General features: G+C 40.4%; 1 protein-coding gene across 2 annotated transcripts in view; it reads left to right on the forward strand.

Annotated features, from left to right (window-relative positions):
• egfra (epidermal growth factor receptor a (erythroblastic leukemia viral (v-erb-b) oncogene homolog, avian)) overlaps nt 1-19,037 on the forward strand; it is a 44,833-nt gene that overhangs the window by 11,638 nt on the left and 14,158 nt on the right. For both annotated transcript variants that reach the window (XM_085142193.1, XM_085142192.1), the window contains exons 2-15: nt 8,993-9,144; nt 10,830-11,016; nt 11,139-11,264; nt 11,359-11,427; nt 11,628-11,746; nt 12,502-12,643; nt 13,595-13,711; nt 14,954-15,080; nt 15,167-15,240; nt 15,323-15,410; nt 15,523-15,722; nt 15,886-16,018; nt 16,415-16,505; nt 17,067-17,224. In XM_085142193.1, the coding sequence (XP_084998319.1) occupies nt 8,993-9,144; nt 10,830-11,016; nt 11,139-11,264; nt 11,359-11,427; nt 11,628-11,746; nt 12,502-12,643; nt 13,595-13,711; nt 14,954-15,080; nt 15,167-15,240; nt 15,323-15,410; nt 15,523-15,722; nt 15,886-16,018; nt 16,415-16,505; nt 17,067-17,224 (1,783 nt within the window). The remainder of the gene's footprint in view (nt 1-8,992; nt 9,145-10,829; nt 11,017-11,138; nt 11,265-11,358; nt 11,428-11,627; nt 11,747-12,501; nt 12,644-13,594; nt 13,712-14,953; nt 15,081-15,166; nt 15,241-15,322; nt 15,411-15,522; nt 15,723-15,885; nt 16,019-16,414; nt 16,506-17,066; nt 17,225-19,037) is intronic.

Raw genomic sequence — 19,037 nt, forward strand, 5'->3', positions numbered from 1 at the left:
GTTCCTCAGCTGTACAAACTTATTCCCTGAGCTCCGTTTGTCCCTGACACTTGCCCTCTGCCAATGTGGATGAGGAAGAAACTACTCATCGGTGGACTTGGGGCCTGCTGATGTGTAAAGCGCAGGCTGAATTTGTGAGTAAGGGATGAGCCACAGAGCAAGGCTTACTAACACAAACCCCAGGGCTTTTACAGAATATTCCTTTTATGGGGTCACTCTCTGTGAAGACTCCAGTGGGGCAGAATTGCTGGAGACATGACTAAGGCTCTAACAGAGTTGTTGGCAGACAGCGCTGTGAAGCAGTGGCTAGAGCTACACAGAAATGAGCCTGTCAGCTATCGGGCTAAAAATAAGAAGCCCTTAAGCAGAAAGGGTGTCTCGAAGAGCGTTTATCTCTTTTGTTTGGATGAACTGAGGACTTCAGTCGATGAGAGTTATCTGTCTGTCCTCTGTGTTGAGGTGCTCCAACCTGGGGGCAGTTGAACTGGGCTGGGAATGCTTAAACCAACAGGGATTTCCCGATCCACATCTGCTTTGTCTTGCTGGAACGATGTTTGAAGTGTGTGGGCTACTTTTGCTAGTGGTTGTTGGTTTTCTTTCTCGCTCTCACTCACCCTCATTTCTTCTTTTCCAGGCATGGCTCAATGATGATTGTTGGAAGGAGGATTTGGGGGGAGGGTTGGGGAGGGGGAGTGGACGCCCACTCGCTCAGTCTTCCTCTCCGGCTTCCTGTGGGATTGAAGAGTAGTATGGTTTTAACAGGGAAGGAGAAAGAGAAGGAGAAAAAGTGGGGGACTGGGAGTTGTCTTGGCCAGAACGGTCTTCAATAGGGAGAATGTCTGGATGTTAAAGAGGAAGTGGGTTAAATGTCGGAGCATTTCAGGGGAATGGTGGGTGCATTATTGGAATGTAAATGGGGATGAAGTGGTGAGTTTTGAGTTACAGCTGTGGAGCTGATGGGTGCCTTTACTGAACACTAATGGACTTTCCAACAGGCTATGAAGGAGACTCGCCTAATTAAAACTATTCCTCAATTATTTCAGCTGTTCTTTTATACTCATCATTTATACAGGAAGTGTTTCAGCTCTGGAGTAGAAGGAGCACAGTTTTGTTTAGTTCACTCTGGAAAAATCGACTTTCTTCCCACAAATTTCCTTCTGAAGGTTTATCTCTTCTGTTAACTATGAAGAGAAATGTTGATTATTCACAGGAAAAGCTCAAACAATAACTCAGTCAAAAGTCAGTGAGTTAGGCCTCTTGTAAGTCAATAGGCACATACAGTAACATATTTATTTTTCAAGGATTGGGTGAACTTGGTTCACGGAAAGTTAAAGAAAACCAACACACTTTTTTCTCTCTCTTGCCTCCAGCAAACAGTTGCTTTTATTTCTCTAGTTTCTCCTTCTCTTTGTCTGAGACGTCTGCCCATGGTGCCCCCCAAAACCCATCATTTCATTCAACAGCAACACAGCAGGCTATAAACACAAAAATTACACGTATAATCACACGATGAGTATTTAACAAACACAAGCAGTAGATAGCAAACAAAGCTTTTTAAGGATTTTCTTTTTCCAAGCAACTAGGCAAACATAACTTTGGCATCCACTGTCCCTTTCATTCTGTTTTGGTTTCTATTGACTTCTAAGCAAAATCATGTTTGGCGCAGTGGAATTATTGTGCAATAACCTAAACTGCTGGACCAAAATGGTAAAGCTGTTGGATGAGAAACCAAAACAATGAGCTGATAGAGTTTCATGGAGCTCAAGGTAACTTCAGAATCAGGTGTTATTTCTTTGTCGAGGTTTGTCCTTTCACACACTGTGAGCTGACCTGTTGTTAATATCAAATATTGATTATTGTTGCCTAAATTAAGGAAAAGTAGTAGTTTTTTTTCTCGTTTATAAATCGAGCTCACTGCTTTCTCCCAAAGGTCAGTTGATTATCCAAGTAATGTAGCCTTTCCAGCACTGTGTACTGCCTTAAGGTCTTGAAAATGCTGATCACAGTATGCAGCAGTGAGTATACATACTTTTTTCCTGTGTTTGTGCAGAACCTAAATCCACAGTTTCCTCACACTGAGGTGGAGAGTAAACATTATGATGGGTCCAGCCACAGGTATCTGGAGTGTCTCAGTGACTGGTAGAGAGGAATCATCAGGAGCAGAGAGTAAACATGAGCCTTTTTGGTCTTTATTTGGTCACTTTGCTGAGCTTTTAACAGCTAAACTTCACTGACTGCGCTCCATCTGCAGCGGGGCCAACAAATGCAGTCACTGGGACTGAACTGTTATGAGGACATGTGATGTATTGAGCAAGACCCTTCATTTGCTGGTCTTCTACAGCTGTCCACCCCTATGTTTTGTCCCCTTTGTTGGTCTTTAGGGAAAGGTCATCCACGGCCATACGTCAAGTGTTCGGCTTTACACCCTCTTTCCACAGTTTGACCCCACAGCCGGGTGTCCCACATTTACTTCTCTGTTGGCTAAACCACAAACCAGTCCTGACATTTTTTTTGTTCTTTTTGGTTTCAGTTTTTTTCCCCTGTCATTTCCTTTCAGTCACTTCTTATTCTCAAATAGTACATGAAATTCAGTTTAAATCATTCTTCGTGTCCTCCTCTCCCTAAAGACGACTGTTAACAACCATCTGGTTCAGCATTGCGGGGTAGCCAGCTAACCCCATGCAAGAGCAACTTCCTGAGATGTCAGAGGGCCTTGTGTTTTTGCATTCATTGGGGATAGGGAGGGAGAGTGTCTCCATGTGTGTGTGTGTGGAGGGGAGGGTATCCTCTGAGTCCACACTGACCCCTTTTTCTTTTCTGAGGTCCGAAGATGTTTTCTCTTAGGGATTGATATGACTCCCACGCAAAGGAAGAGTGCATTTCCCCTCAGAAAAAAAAAGCAGGACTTAAAAATTTCTGATATCCTAACTACAAAGTATGTTTATATGAATGAAGCGCAACACCACTGAATGCACATATGACCACTTGTAGTGCCTTCTCAATCTCAGCCAATCAGAAAGCATAAGAGAGGGAAAAGGGAGCTTGAATGTACTCCTTTGATTTTTTTTTTTTTTTGCATCATTAACTTACTTGCCTTTGGGAAATGTAAGTAAGGGAAATGTACAATGTACAATTCCCTTAAAGGTTCAGGAACTAAAATAACCACAACACCGGTAATCGTCAACTTGAAACTGAAGCCAACTAAAGCAGATTGTATGGTTTCTTCTTCTCTTCCCATCACCATCCTCTTACAATACACATGTACTTCTAAATAGGTGAATTAATCTTGGCATCGATTTGTTATAAAAGTGGCGGAACACTGGAGATTGAATTGTGCAAGATATTTTACCGTAATGCTGTTGACTTGAGAGAGTCCTGTCACTTAGCATTGTTACCTCCCTTTAATCATGTATACATTTTCAGGTAATGTAATTATGAGACTCTGGACAGAGCATAATTGAATCGCAGGTAGTGAGTGAGAGGAAGAGAAAGCGGCAAGACCATTTCTGTTGTCTGCAGAAAGGTATAAAGCATTATGATTTAATTTTGTAGATGGCGGCTCACTTTGTTGGAGGAAACCATTAGAGGGATATCAGGAGAAGTTTGGTTTACTTTTGTGAGGACTTGTTATTGCCTTAAAAGGGAGGGGGGGTTTCATCCAAACATGCAAATAAGACCTCAAATGTAAATTTGTGCAACTGACTTTTTCTTTTCTTGTCTGGGTTTAGTAAGATTGTACATTCGATCTCATCTTGTTTGGTTAATGTCTCTCAAATGTTTACACTATATTGTCTGCTTTGACTGTGGTATTGTGGCCCGTTGCAATTTGTACCCATTTTCTCCATAAATAATTATGATTTTGCCAACCATCAAAGAAAAGGTTTACATTATATACGTCAGTCTAAGAATATAATCTAAGAATATTTATGCTAACACAAACATACGACAGCCCTTTAGTAGGGCTGTTCGATATAACGATATATATCGGATGACGATATAAAAATGTCTATCGTTTCATTTGACGCTATCGTTTGTTTCGTGGTGTCGCAAAATAAACTTTACGGCAATATTTTTTTTCATCGTTTTAATGGTCACTGTAGTGGCTATATTAATTTCTTAAAGTTCTCTCTTTCTCTTATATTTAATATAACCACACTACAGACGGACAAGCGACTGTTTTTATGGGTTGTCGTTAGCAACAACGACAGTAAAACCATCGCATGTCCGCTTGCTTATTTTCCACATAAACCTTTCACAATAAAGCTCAAGATCCTGTTGAGACTTTTCAAAATACACGGAATCACGTGAAAAAGTATGCAGACTATTGAAGGATGAGAAGCAAAAAAGAATCGTCAGGTGCTAAAAAATAAACCTTAGACTCACAAAGAAAACGGCGGCCGTTACAACTTATGCCTAAAAATGTGTAGTTTCATGCATCAGTTAAAACACTCGACTCCAGATACACGACGCCCAGCTGGAAACACTTCACCTACCCGAGATTCACAGAATTTACAGAAAATATTAAATTTTTTGTGATTTATATCGTTATCGGGACATAGATGTTCTATATCGGGATATGAGATTTTGGTCATATCGCACAGCCCTACCCTTTAGTTCATTTGTCATTTTAAAGATTTTTAAAAGAAAAGTGCAAGATTTGGAGCTCAGCAAACGGCATTTACCAGGATAGAGAGTGTTGACGTTCTAATGTAACCCCTACATCAGAAAACAAATGTGTATTCGCCAAAACGTTGACCCATTCCTTTGACTCCTCAGTCATACAGGCCTAGAAACCAATCAGCAACCACCGGCTGCTAATGAAAAATGTGTATTCCACGAATGGTTGGCTAATGGTAGCTGGAGGTTGATGGTGTTGCAGGAAAAGCCTCCTTGTGATTGCTTTGGTTGTTAGCAGGTTGCCTGTAGTTTTCAAGGAATCTGCTCATGCGAACTAGTCATTGAGCCTTAGTGGAACTTGAAAAATTATGACACAATCCAAAACCTGAGACGTTCGCCTTCACAGTAAAACTTACACATTTTACCGCTACAGCTAACCTATTTCAAAAGGTGCAAGGGAAACGGTGTTCATGATTTTCACAGTTTTGTCACCACGCTATGAGATTGAATGCAAAGCGGTCGCAGCAAGGCCTTTGGTGCAGCACATGTACCTCTTCACCTAGCAACTGCCAGCGGCCTCCAGCAACACACACACATTTTTTCTTGACAGCTTTAAGCTGACCGGTGAGTCATAAAAACTAGCAACAGTATAGTTTTTATAGAGACAGGAATTAGTTATAAAAACCCAAAATGTTTTTCTTTGTTTTCACTAGGCAGAAAACATGTTTATTTGTGCTTTAAAGGTGGGCATTTTAATGCTTGGGCCTGTGAAATGGTCTCATTTCTGAAGCCAGCCTCAAGAGGCCGAGGGAGGAATTGCAGCTTTTGGCGCTTTTGCCTTGACTTCATTTTGATTAAAGACGGCTTGCACACAGCAAACAAGAGCAACCAGAGAGCGCAACTTCCCCGGAAGGGCAAGGGCCATAGCCTACTAAAACTCTGGTGTTTTATGATGTTTTTATTACAACATGCTGACATCAGCCTTTTGTATACAACACGCTGATGACTGAGCTTTGACCATGACGTTGAAGTATTGCATATTAAAATGGTGTATTTTATTATCTTTATCCATATGATTGAAGCAGGGTTGGCAGAATTTTTTTGGCTTCCAGAAGCTGAAAAAATGAGAGATTTTAAGATATATTCATGTTGTGTGTGATTGTTGTGAATCAAAAGACCTAGCATCGTTGTGAAGTTTGAAGCCAATACATAAAAAAGTGTGAGATATAGAAAGTTTTTCACATTTGGCGTGACCTTGACCTAATTTTCACCAAAATGAAATCAGCCCACGCTGCTATTGGTGTCTACAGACACATAAATTTGAACAAGATATTTGAACATCTCTTAAAAGAATATAGATGCTAACCTGCGAACAAACAGACAGACAGACAACCGATTACTCCCCCCCCAAAAATCCTTCTTTGGGGGAAGAAGGACTTTGGTCATTACCAATACTGTTTATTTATTGTTGTTTTGTATGTGTGTATGTATGAATGGTGAACAAAAGACAATTTTCCATTGATCGGGATAATAAAGTTATTCTATTCTATTCTGTATTCTCTTTGTAAATGTTTATTAAAGACATAATGAGATAATTATCTTAAATACTAAACAATGGTTTCTTTTTTATGTAGTGGTGCAGGTGCCATAGTCTCCAGAAACAGATATGTGCCCGCACACCCTCGACTTCCAGCACTAGTTCCCAAGTAAACATCAAAACATGCGACTGGACGTTTCTGCAAGTTTAGATGACTCGTGATCGGGTTTATCAGGTCCATTCTCTGACTGGGTGCTGATCAACGGAGCTCAATCCAGCTTGTGCCGCTTAGAGTGTTGCACACTTGCATATATGCTAGTGCACACACCCACACACTCATGTCCTACCACTCCCTGCACCTACCTCCTGGACGTTTTGTGACGACAGTACAGCTGGAATGAGTGAAGCAATCTGCAATTAGTCTTTGTCACAGTATCAGTTACATCATAACAAACCCCACCCTTAACCTTGCATTATAGCAGGCTGCAAACAGTAGGTTACATTTCAGAATCAACGGTTTATGGACAAAAAAAGCAACTAAACAGGTTCCTGTCATTTCCAGTCTGCATGTTCATTTCCTCACTAGCAGCAGTTTGTCTCTTTCAGAGCGAAGGTAGCTTACCACGTCTGCAAACTTTTATTGTAAATGTGATTCAACATGAGTCATTTTCACTTGGAGAAGGTTCCCAGGTTAAAGTCTAACACACATTATTCCCAGCACAATTATAGAGCAATCTTTTTCACAGCAGATTTTAACAATTATGTCCCCACAGCCCGACCTCATTTGTTTTTTCTTTTGTTGCTCCTGGAAGTCCATTTATGGTCGTAGAATATCAGATCATTTACCACCTGCAAGAGAGTTGTGAAATCACCAAGTGGACAAGGAGAACTTTTACTGTGGCTGTGTGCCTGCTTCCTCGGCCAATTGGCTGTTTGCTTTACTTCCTTCTTTTGGCACTCAAGGTCTGATCTTCCCTTGGAGGAGATTTATCGAACCATCAGCCTCACCTGTCTTTTTCCACCTTCACTGCTCATTATAACTCAAAAAGGGAGCAGGCTGCTTATATATAACTGGGAGATATGCATGTATATATACTCAGTATACTCATACTATATATACTAAGTGATTGTCTCTGTTTGCAAAATGGCGTTCACGATGTTCAAATTAGGTTTATTAATATTCACAGCTGCAAAAACCCGACAACCTTTTGTTTGTTACAGTTTGGTTTTCGCGATCTGAGTAATAATTAGAGGGCTAATTACAACTCACGTGGCTCTTCTAATTAAAACTGTCAGCTTGCTTTTGCTCATCTGCCTCTGTTACTCGGGTGTTGGGGTGCTGGACTGCAGGGTTCATGTCAGGGAGAACCCTCAGGGACTGGCTAATGAGGAGGAAGAAGAGGGAGGGCGGTTGACAGCTGTTTGTGCCTAATTCTCACTGATTAGCTTCCTTTTGCGCTTAGTGTATATGAACCCAGCACAACATCATAAGTAAAACACACAGTGCGATTGAAAAATGCAGTTTTATCCTTTGATACCAGTTGAGAAACCCTGTTCTTTTCCCTCAGTGATGTGAATCACATGTGCCTTGGTTAGCACAACTGCATGAGCTGTTATGTGTTGTGAGGTGTGTCTGAGAAATCGGACCAAGTTGTTTGGCTTTCTTTTGTCAAGAGCAGGCATGTTTGGGAATGTGCTTTAGGGATTATGCCAGCACCGCAATTTCTAATAACCACGAGGAGGAATATTTTGTTTTTCAGAGTTAATTGCTCAAGTGAACCCATAATTTAAATCTCAATCAATTACTTGCTTATTATGCGTGCATACACTGTGTGTGTGTGTGTGTGTGCGTGTGTGTGTGTGTGCGTGTGTGTGTGTGTGCGTGTGTGTGTGTGTGTGTGTGTGTGTGTGTGTGTGTGTGTGTGTGTGTTAAATAGCTGTTGCGGTGATTAACTCTGCTGGCTCTCTCTTCATTGCTAGTCAGAACCTGTTTGACCAGCTTGGGGCCTAAACATGCATAAGAGAAGATGAGCTGTTCTAAATAAAATCCATTCATTCAGTAAAACAAAAAAAAGAGCCTCCCTGTTTGTTGCACTACCTTCCTTATTCACGCATTGTATTATGTAACATTAAATAGGCGAATTTATCAGCCCATAGTTGTTCTCTGGGAGCTGAAAACTCAGAGAGCATTCATTTATCAACATTGTTTAAGCACTAAATTGTCATTTTTTCATGTCATGAATCCTGCGCTTGAGTCAAATATGGTTAAACTAGAAATTAGACTTTTAATTTTGAGATGTAGACATGTGAATCTCCTCTCCAAAAAAACCCAAAAACCTACAACTGTCATGGAATTTGTGACACACCAGAACTTTTCTGGAGAACACCACAATGGGTTGGACTTACCGGTCACAGGGATTGTTTTAACCAGCCTTCATACAAGTGGAAAGATTGAGACCTTTGCCAGCATAAAAACACGCAGCTGACTTTGACTCGCGGGCCAGAACTTAACTCGTCACTGAGATTTGATTTTGTTGCAGATGCAGCCCAGATCTGTTATTTTCACATGAAAGCGTGCCAAGTTATGACTGCACAGACTAAATTCTCCAACAGAGATACACACACACACACACACACACACACACACACACACACACATAGAAAGTCATAAACGGAGCCAGCGTGTTGCGTAAGCAGGGAATGTTTCTGTTTCTGACTGATTGCACTGTGGGCCTTGGTTTAAATACTTTTGTGACTCTCCACTGCAATTCCACATGATTTACAATCTGAATCTTTTAACATTTAAATGAAACAATGATGAATTCTCCTTTCCTGCAGTGTGCCAAGGTGTAACCAATCGTTTAAACCTTTTGGGAACTAAAGAGGACCACTACAGGAACATGGTGAAGACCTACAGCAACTGCACCGTAGTCTTGGAGAACCTGGAGATCACATACATGGAGGATCACCGTGACCTGTCCTTCCTCCGGGTAAAAGCTGCACTTTGTTAGGAGTTGAGGATAAGCATGTACATAGCAGATTAGAGAAAGAGTGCGATTAAAAGTTGTCCAAGCCCCTTATGCTGGATGTGTGTAGCCTCTTGCATCGCTTCAGTTCAGATAATTAAAATCAGTGGAGAGTGAATAGGTATGATGATTCGGTGTATTTATAATGCTGTGGATGGAGCTTTGCTTAAGGTTGTATAGGGGTTTGCACACTGGGCACACACACTCTCATGAAGGGTTGCACACACAAAGACAGAAAAGCATACAGTCAGCAGATATTATTCAGAGGTTTTAAGGCTTTGTTTCCACTGATATTAAGAGGAAGTGTCTTAAATGATGTCACTTTTAGAGTCCTATTTTTTCATCCTTACTTTTCTCTCTCATCACTTTGGACTTGCCCAGCGTCCACAGTTCAGATAAGCCCATCTCTGAGCCGACCCAGTATGCTAATTAAGAACACCAGAAGTTATTGTGGCTCTGTGTATCACCTCTTGAGCAGCATACTGTACATACTGTGTTAACCATTCTATTAGTAGTACTGGTGGGCTGTCTGTAGCCCTAGAGGTAGACCTGAGGCAATATATTCTGGCTAAAGGTTTTATGATTCAGTGCCATCGACATGTTTTTGGCTTGTGAGCACATCTGTCTGTTTCTTATATATTTGATATGTGAAGAGCGTATCGAAGAAATCCTTTACATGAAATATCTCAAGAAAGATATCAAAAATAAAGGTCACCCTGACTTCATGAAACACATTATTTTGCCATAACTTAAGCATTCATATGCTATTGATGACCGCTTTTCACCAGAATAGTACAGAATAGAATTAAAGGGATGACATGTAAACTGAAACTTGACTGGTTAGCAAATACAAGCAACTGTGAGTCTTACTCTAGTTAGACAGAAAACCAGATTTGATTTATAAGATTTAGAGTTGACAATGTGGAGTTAACCATACATCTCATAGCTTTTATTTATATTTTCTTATTTTTAGCATCCATCACATACACTGTATGAACAAACCCAAGTGTTTTCAGTCCCATTGCAACAGGCGTGTAAAATCGAACGCCTACCAATGCAGTCTGCATTTACAAACATTTGTGAAAGAATGGGGAAAGAAAAGACTGAATTTGACTTTGGTGCTATTTTAGGATCCCACTATTGCATCAAGTCAGTTTGTGAAATTTATTCCACCATTGACTCTATGGGCTGTTATTGGAAAGTGAAACTCAGCCTGAAAGTGGCAAGATAGAGGCCGGGGTCGCCAGTACCTGAGGAGCACGGTGTGCAAAAGTCACCAACACTCTGCCAGAGGATGTGTAAAGCTGCTGAGCTTTAAATATCCTCTGGTATTAATATCAGCACAAAACCTGTGTGCTGGGAGCTTCATGGTATTTTTCAATGTCTAAGCAGCTCATTTAGGGATATGTGTAGGTGTCCCTGTGCTTCTGAACATTAATTTACACACCTCTATCAGTCAAACTGACTGTGACTCTAGCACAATAAAAATAGGATTAATCTTTGTCTACCAGTGTTATGGACCACCAGTTTCACAGTTTTCTCTTTAAAACATTAATGTAAATGTATATAAATGTAGGTCGTTCAGAAAATACAAAAGGTTTTGCTTTTTTAATTCAAAAATTAAGTTTGTCTTTTTTTCCTTCTTCCAGTCAATCAAAGAAGTTGGTGGCTACGTCCTGATCGCCCTCAATACAGTATCCAGGATTCCTCTGGAGAACCTGCGCATCATTCGAGGCCATTCTCTCTATGATGGAAGTTTTGCTCTTTCTGTGATTTCCAATTATAACAAATCTACAAATAAGGGCACCGATCAGATTCTTCTGACCAGCCTGACAGGTAGGTTAACCCCTAAATAATCATGTTTTATATGACACTCAGCCAGTATTATTACAAACTATGTAAATATTCCAACGTGTGCATGTTTGCGTAGTAGTTCCTATGAAGTTTTCTTTTTGCAGAAATTCTTAAAGGAGGAGTAAAAATTTTGACCAACCAGCTTTGCAATGTGGAAACAATCCAGTGGTCCGATATTGTTAATGTTGGAAACATCAGCATTGATCCAACTCCTAGCAAAAACAAAAATTGTAAGTATTACTTTACACCACAAGACAAAGAGATAATTTGTTGCGAGTTAAAAGGTTTTTAATTTGGTACTTTGCAACGTTTCTTTTTCAACAGGTGGAAAATGTGACTCAGGCTGTTTCAATGGCTCATGTTGGGCACCTGGTCCTGAAAACTGTCAGACTTGTAAGCACTGTTTTATTAATTGTTAGCTTATTTACTGCAAACAAGAGCAAGGTAAAACAAATTTGTGCGCACAATCCTCCAATTTTTCATTTATAAAGTACTGTAATGCACGGTGATGATAGGGCATCAGAATCAAAAGAAGAACAAATTCATTCCTGGGCTTGGACTCTCCACTCAACTTCTGTTGCTCTCATCTCCAGTGACAAAGCTGAACTGTGCCCAGCAGTGCTCTAAGAGATGCAAAGGACCTTCACCAAGTGACTGTTGCAATGAGCATTGTGCCGCGGGGTGCACGGGACCCAGAGCTGAAGACTGCCTGGTGAGACAAAGACATTTTTAATGTTACTGTGTGATATCGTATAAACATGTGACCAAGGCCTGTGTTCACCAGCCAATGTTTTAGTTATGCCTTGCTAATATAGGTCGGATCCCCTTTTGCCTTAAATGACCGTAATTATTCATGCCATTGATTTTACAAGGTACTAGAAACTTTCTTCAGAGATTTTGGTTTATGCTGACATGATAGCATCACACACATTTTGCGACACAAAATCTTCTTTTGTCCAATTTTGGTGAACCTGTTTGAATTGTACCCTAATTTTCCTGCTTTTAGCTAATAGGAGCAGCCATTAGTGCCACGTGATTGGTTGATTAGATATTTGCATTAACAAGCAATGGAACAGGTGTACCTGGTGAGTGTAAGACTCCCAGTCAAACAGAAACCAACACAAAGTCATCAAAACTAATAAAAAACTGTTCCTAAGTGCAACACTACACTACGTAATTCTGCTACTCTGTAGGTTCCTGAAGAAGACCTTCAAACAGAATAAAGCTCTCACTCTCAGACATCTGTTTTTATCATCCGAAGTTTGTTATTGGTTTCAGTAGAGATGAGATGTGGAGCGTCTGATTAGATCTTGCACTTGGCAGTGCCTTGAATAACAGCGTCTGTTCTGCCTCTCTGTGCAGCTATGAGTATTAAGCCAAGGCTGTGATAAAGGAATGCAGTGTTATCATTAGTGCGGGGCTCTGTTTTTGTCCCAGTATGCTAGATGACGCTTGTTTGTGCTGCAGGCCTGTCGGGACTTCCAGGATAATGGAGTGTGTAAGGACTCCTGCCCAGGCCTTCATCGTTACGACCCCAACCTGCACCAGCTGGTTCCTAATCCGCATGGAAAGTACAGCTTCGGGGCCACCTGTGTCAAAAGCTGCCCACGTAAGGCCGGCTTTAACCATATAATTTTTTTGTTTAATTTTAGTTTTTTTCACCTATTTCTGTTAAACTTTTAATCCTGCTAGACAGATATATTACATTAGCTAACATTGATGCGTGCATTGTAGCTATGTCTCGACAGTCAAGATAAATAAAAGTAAAATAATGGGTCCCAATTGGCAGTATGAAGCTCATCATGCATGATTACACTTTTGTTCCATATTGCGGCATGCTGACTTGCTGAACAGTTGCCCAGGTTGTCCTTCAGGGTGGTTAGACATTCAGTCGTGAAAGTTTGTCCAAGTTTAATGTTAAACTGTATAAACAAGAAAAGCAAATGATTGAGAGTGTGTTAATGCAACAACTGCTTTTTATCATTTTAACTTGCACAGGTCTGTCCCTGTATTTCTGTGTTTATATTCTGTCATCATTATGCACTAGAATAGAGAATAGAATAGAATAATTCTTTTATTGTCCCACAAGGGGAAATTTGGTTGTAACAGCAGCAAGAAAAACACATATATACAAACAAACAGGACACAGGAAACAGAACAGAAACATACACCTTTTTTTTACATATTTACATCAAGTACAATAGTTACCAAAAGCAGAGTACTGTACAGTTATTAAAATTAAATATGTATGTAAACAAACATATTCAAATGTAAACATCTATGTTTGTTGGGAGCGGTTTTGATTGTACACTCTGACAGCTGCAGGGCGGAAACGCTCCTTCATGCATCTAGGATGCAGCAGTCTGTCACTGAAGGAGCTCTGCAGTTCAGCAACATTGCTAGTTAAACTGCTGTATAACTAATAAAAGATTATTTGCTACAAAAAAGGTTTTTTCCCCCAGATATTTTAATATGATTTTAAGATGATTTAAGATCCATCTAGTGTACATGAATATGAGATTATCATCATCAGCAGCTTATATTTTGCATATTCTTCCAGGTAATTATATTATTTCTGATTACGGCGCATGTGTGCGGACGTGCAACGATAACACATATGAGGTGGAGGTAGGAGGAATCAGGAAGTGCGCCAAGTGTGACGGGCTGTGTCCAAAAGGTAGGAAGATAAGCTGTTACTGTGCAATCTGGACAAATATTTCTCACCGTGTACAAAAAACAAACTGTTTGTAGCTACGCTAAGAACAATTTCTTATTATGTTGTTTTCACAGAGGTTAAGCTGTAAAATGTAAATACGACAGAATGCAGTAATTTGTAAATAATTTAACCCTTTTTAATTGAAAATAGTGCAGGAAAACAAACGTTTAATTGTTTTTAACTTGATGCAAACGACTTCAAAAAGTTGGGACGGCAGCATGTTTACCACACTGTAAGTTCTAATGGAAATGTATATAACTCCTGCCAAGTTGAATCTTTATAATGAATGCACATTAGACACATGCATTAAATGCACATAAGATTTCAATTTCAAAGACATGTCACTCATCCTTAAGCTATTTCTGTTTGGTTTTATATTCAGAGGAACACAGATGCAGTACAATACAACGGAACAACATTTTTATTAAACTCAGTCATTTTAAGGCATTTTAAACAACTGAGATGATTTTTTTTAAAAGCAAATGGCATTGTTTTGCTGAAAACTCATAGGCCAGATTTTATGCACCAACTTATATGCACCAACTGTATGTAACTCCTGAATCTTTATAATGAATGCATATTAGACACATGCACTAAATGCACATAAGATTTCGATTTCAAAGACATGTCATGCATCCTACGTATATTCAGAGGAATTTTAAACAACTGAGATGAATAAAAAAAGCAAATATTATTGATTTGGTGAAAATTTATAGGCCAGATTTTATGCACTGACTCACTTCATTAGGTGTGGCTTATTAAAATGTTCAAGATGACCTGCTGAGGTGAGCATCAGAATGGGCAAGATTTTAGTGACTTTGATTGCACCAGACGGGCTGCTCTGAGTATTTCACAAACTGCTGATCCACTGACATTTTCCAGGATTTCCAGAGAAAATACCCAGTTAGCTGCAGATCTCTAGGCAATTAATGCTGCCACTGACCATGTCTTCCTTTTATGACCACAGTGTTCCCATCTTCTGATGGTTGCTTCTAGCGAGATAATATTTCACGTCACAAAACTCAAATCATCTGAAACTGGATTCTTGAACATTTTGAGTTTGGTGTACTGAAATGACACATCTGCAATAACTGTGTGATGCTATCAGATTAATATGGACCAAAATCTATGAGAAACTATTATTAAATTATTATGATTATTTTTTATTATTATTAACTAGTATTTTTTTTAAATATTTTTTAGTGTGTAATGGACTTGGAACAGGAGACTTGGTTCACACTCTGTCTATCAATGCCACAAACATCGGCTCCTTTGAAAACTGCACCAAAATCAATGGAAACATCGACATCATCCACACATCAATTTATGGGTAAGTCTGGGCTATGACTAGCATTGCTGCCTTTGTGCTCGATCACCTTTACCAGCAGTCAGTACGGTGTATTTTCTCATTTTCAGGGATCAATTCACCAAAACACCAAAGATGGATCCTGCCCAGCTTAATGTGTTTAAGACAGTTAAAGAAATTACTGGTAAGACTGCGTAAGGGCTGAGTCATGCATCTAAATGCGTGCATCTAAACAGTTTTATGGTTAACAAACCTTGTTGCTTCAGGGTACCTGTGGATTCAAACGTGGCCAAATACCATGAGCTCACTGAGTCCTTTTGAGAATCTGGAGGTCGTTCGGGGGAGAACTAAACGGTATGTTCCTTGTAAAGACCCCCTGTTGATTCAAACCGCAGTGTTATTCAACCCGTCACAAAATGTTTTCTTTTTTCTTCTTCTCATTTTGTTCTCGTCTCCCATTTGGTAGCGGAAGCCGCAGTTTGGTTGTGGCTGGGCTACATATCACCCACCTGGGCCTGAGGTCCCTCAGAGAAATCAGTGATGGAGATGTGTTTGTCTCTAAGAACTCTGAACTCTGTTACACTGATGCAAAGCACTGGGAGAAGCTTTTCAAATCACCACACCAAACTGTTAATATAGAGGGCAATGCCAACGCTGCCGCCTGCGGTAAATTCTGTTTGTCTCACACTGGCTTCAGTCGCATCTTTGCTGTTGTTGTTACTTTTGATTATGCGCTGCACGAGCAAGATTTAATTACAGGATCCTAATTTCAAAATTGGATAATTATGCAGGAAAGAGCTCTCGCTGAGATTGTGTGTTTGGGTTTCAGCTCTGAGAAACGACACTTGCGACAAGAAGTGCACGGTGGACGGCTGCTGGGGTCCGGGCCCCAGTATGTGCATTTCGTGCCGCGACTACAAGCGCGACGGGAGCTGCGTCGACTCCTGCAACATCCTGGAGGGGTGAGGGAGGCATCTCTCTGACGGCCTTTAATAAGCTTTGAAAAACAAACAAGCTAAAAACACAACAGGTCTCCATGCTGTACAGTTCACTCCTTCAGAGTCTATTTTTGTATTTCCAAGACTTTGATGCTACACGAGCCTGAAGGTTAATTGACAGAAAAAGAAAAGCAGATATGATCCGAAGCATTTTGAAATTCAGTCTCCAGTGGATTTAAGACAAACACTGGAGGCGAAACGACACAGTCGCTCACATCTGTTTTTCTTCAGAGACCTCTGTCCAACAAAGAATCTCGATGTGCTTACAGTTTAACTCCTGTCCTCAAAAAAAATTTTAAAATAAAACACATATAATAGTTTCAAACTAGGCATGTCATGCTTTGTTTTGTTTTTTTGCAGAGAGCCACGCGAGACAGCTGTGAATAAAACCTGCATCAAGTGCCACCCCGAGTGTCAGCCCATGAACGGGACCGCAACCTGCAGCGCGCCTGTATGTTTGCCATCAGCAGCTAAATTAATATTACAAAACAAAACACTTTGCACTTGTGTTAAACAGTTCTGTGAGCGTTGCTTAGAAGAGATTAACATTTGCACAGCGTGAAATCCAATCCAGACACGTTAGTTCTGCGGATTTGTCAGTCAGCAGCAGCTTTGATCGGCTGTAATGCAGCGCAGCCACAAAATGTGCAATCTGGTTGTTTTCTTTTTCTTTTACTTTGATAACTGGGAAATAAACCCTCCAATTATCAAAAACAGAAACACAACCTGACAAAGAGAGAGTGGGAGGCAGATCTGGGAAACATATTAAATTACCGCTAATTTATTCAGGCGTGATCAGTGCATTGAATCGTCTTTTCACTAGCCTGAACTAAAAAAACAAAAAGAAGAAGAAAAGAAAAGAAAGATCTAACTTGACTGCACGGGTCGTATTTGCCAAACATTTGCTTTGAGAAATTATTACTATGAGACAGTGTAGTTTACCAAATATTTATAACTGCTCTCAATAGAGTCGTAAACATAATGAATCTTTTTCTTTTTTTTCCACTTTCAGGAGTCTGCTAACTGCACTAAATGTGCTAACTTCAAAGATGGACTGTTCTGCGTGTCCCGCTGTCCCCAAGGCGTGCTGGGGGAGGACGACGCGCTAGTGTGGAAATACGCAGATGAACAGAAAGTGTGCCAGCTATGCCACAAAAACTGCACTCAGGGGTAAAAAGCACTGCTCAGCTGACCTGAGAACAGGCACAGGCATTTTCTCTGTTTTGGAAACATTTGTCTGTTGTAACACTGATGCAGAAATGTGCCCCGAGCTTGAAGCGTCTGCTGAGATGGTTCTTGGACTTCTGATTAAAATCAGACACCCCAAGAGACGTGTTGTTGTTCTAGACTGCAGGACTTTTGAGTGGTTTTGTGTGTTTTTCCATTTAAAACAAACCAATTATGTCTGACTTAATTTCTTCTTCTTTTAAATGCTTTTTGGACCTAGGAGGTTTACAGTCATATGAGGAGGCTCTCTGGGAAGAACTAAGAACACCTTGTGATGCTGTGGCTTGTATAGGCACCTTCAGCAGCAATAGCAAAAGTATATATAACACCTCAGCTGTCACGGTTCTGGGTCAGTTTGACCCAGTATTTTGAGTTATGTTTTGGTGTGTTTTTGCATTTTGGATTCTTTTCTTATTATGATGATAATGATGATTATGACTCTATGTTTCAGTTATTCTTGTTTAAGGATTAGTTCGTAGGTTTTGTTCTCATGTTTATTGCAGGTTTAGTTCAGTGTCTAGTCTGTCTCTCAGTGTCGTGTCTGCGTCTTTGTTTAGTGGTGTCTTGTTTCCTGTTTTACTCTGAAGGTTCATGTTCCTGTCTTATGTCAGTGTTTCTAGCTTTGTTCCCCCTGTCTCATTAGGTCTTATTCCTCCCAGCTGTGTTCCCCTTCTGTCTCTAATTCCTTGATGACTTCCTCAGTGTATTTAAGCCCAGTGTGTCTTTGTGTCGGTGTCGCGTTGTCTGTTAACATTCCTGTCAGTCTAGCTACACGGCATAGTTTTTCAGTCTCTGTTCTGGTCATGTTCTCATAGCCTTTCATGTACTAGTCCAGAAGACTGTCCTTTTTCTTGTCGTATGCATAGCTCTTAGTTACAGTCCAAATCAGAGTCTTAGTTTTTCTTAGTCTTTAGTTGTTTCCCAGTTTAGGCCCTTTGTTTAGGTCATTGCCATAGTTTATGTTTGGTTCTTTTTGCTTTACTGTTTACCGGCCTAATAAAGGCTCACTTTAAGTTCAGTAAACATTTTTGCCTCCTTCGTCTGTGTCTGCACCTGGGTCCTCCAAACACCCTCCTCACGGTCTGCCCTCGCAGACCGTGACACTCAGCTATACCACAGGAAAATTATCTCATGTCTTATAGTAAATCTTATTAAACACAAGAATAGAGGCCTCATGTGAGTTTTTTATATAAAAGTTTTTCTGTCTTTGAGCGTATTCTGGTGGAAGACAAAGACCACTTGATCGCTTCAGAGCCCTCATGGCAAAGAGATGGGCTAATTGACAGGGAGTGAGGTACACAAGTCCTCTGGACCTCCTTGGAGACCCATCAGAGACAGTATGAGAAGGTAAACATGGAGAAAACTGAAACATACGGTACCAGATTTTCTGAATACCTGCCAGAATAGACCAAGAAGGAGAATTCACTGATTGGGTGAGCTAGGTCGACTCCCCTCGAGAGCCCCGCAGTAGGTCTACCTTTGATTGTGTTCAAGTATGTTTTTTAGAGGAAGAGGTATTTTCCAAACAACCCATACTTAGTCTTTTTCTGATTGTAGTATCATGAACTTCACTTTCATTTAACATGCTAACTGAGGCCTGTAGAGTCTGAGATGTAGCTCGTGGAATTTTTTCCAGTTTCTCTGACCTTGGGGTGAATTTGCTGGTGTACAATCCTGGGAAGCTTGTGGCATTTTGTTAACACACACCTGAATGCTCCAGAGATTCTCACACTTAGTGGTGATCAGTTAAAGTGCT

The sequence above is a fragment of the Neolamprologus multifasciatus genome, chromosome 18 (genome assembly GCF_963576455.1).
Source record: "Neolamprologus multifasciatus chromosome 18, fNeoMul1.2, whole genome shotgun sequence".
NCBI lineage: Eukaryota > Metazoa > Chordata > Actinopteri > Cichliformes > Cichlidae > Neolamprologus > Neolamprologus multifasciatus.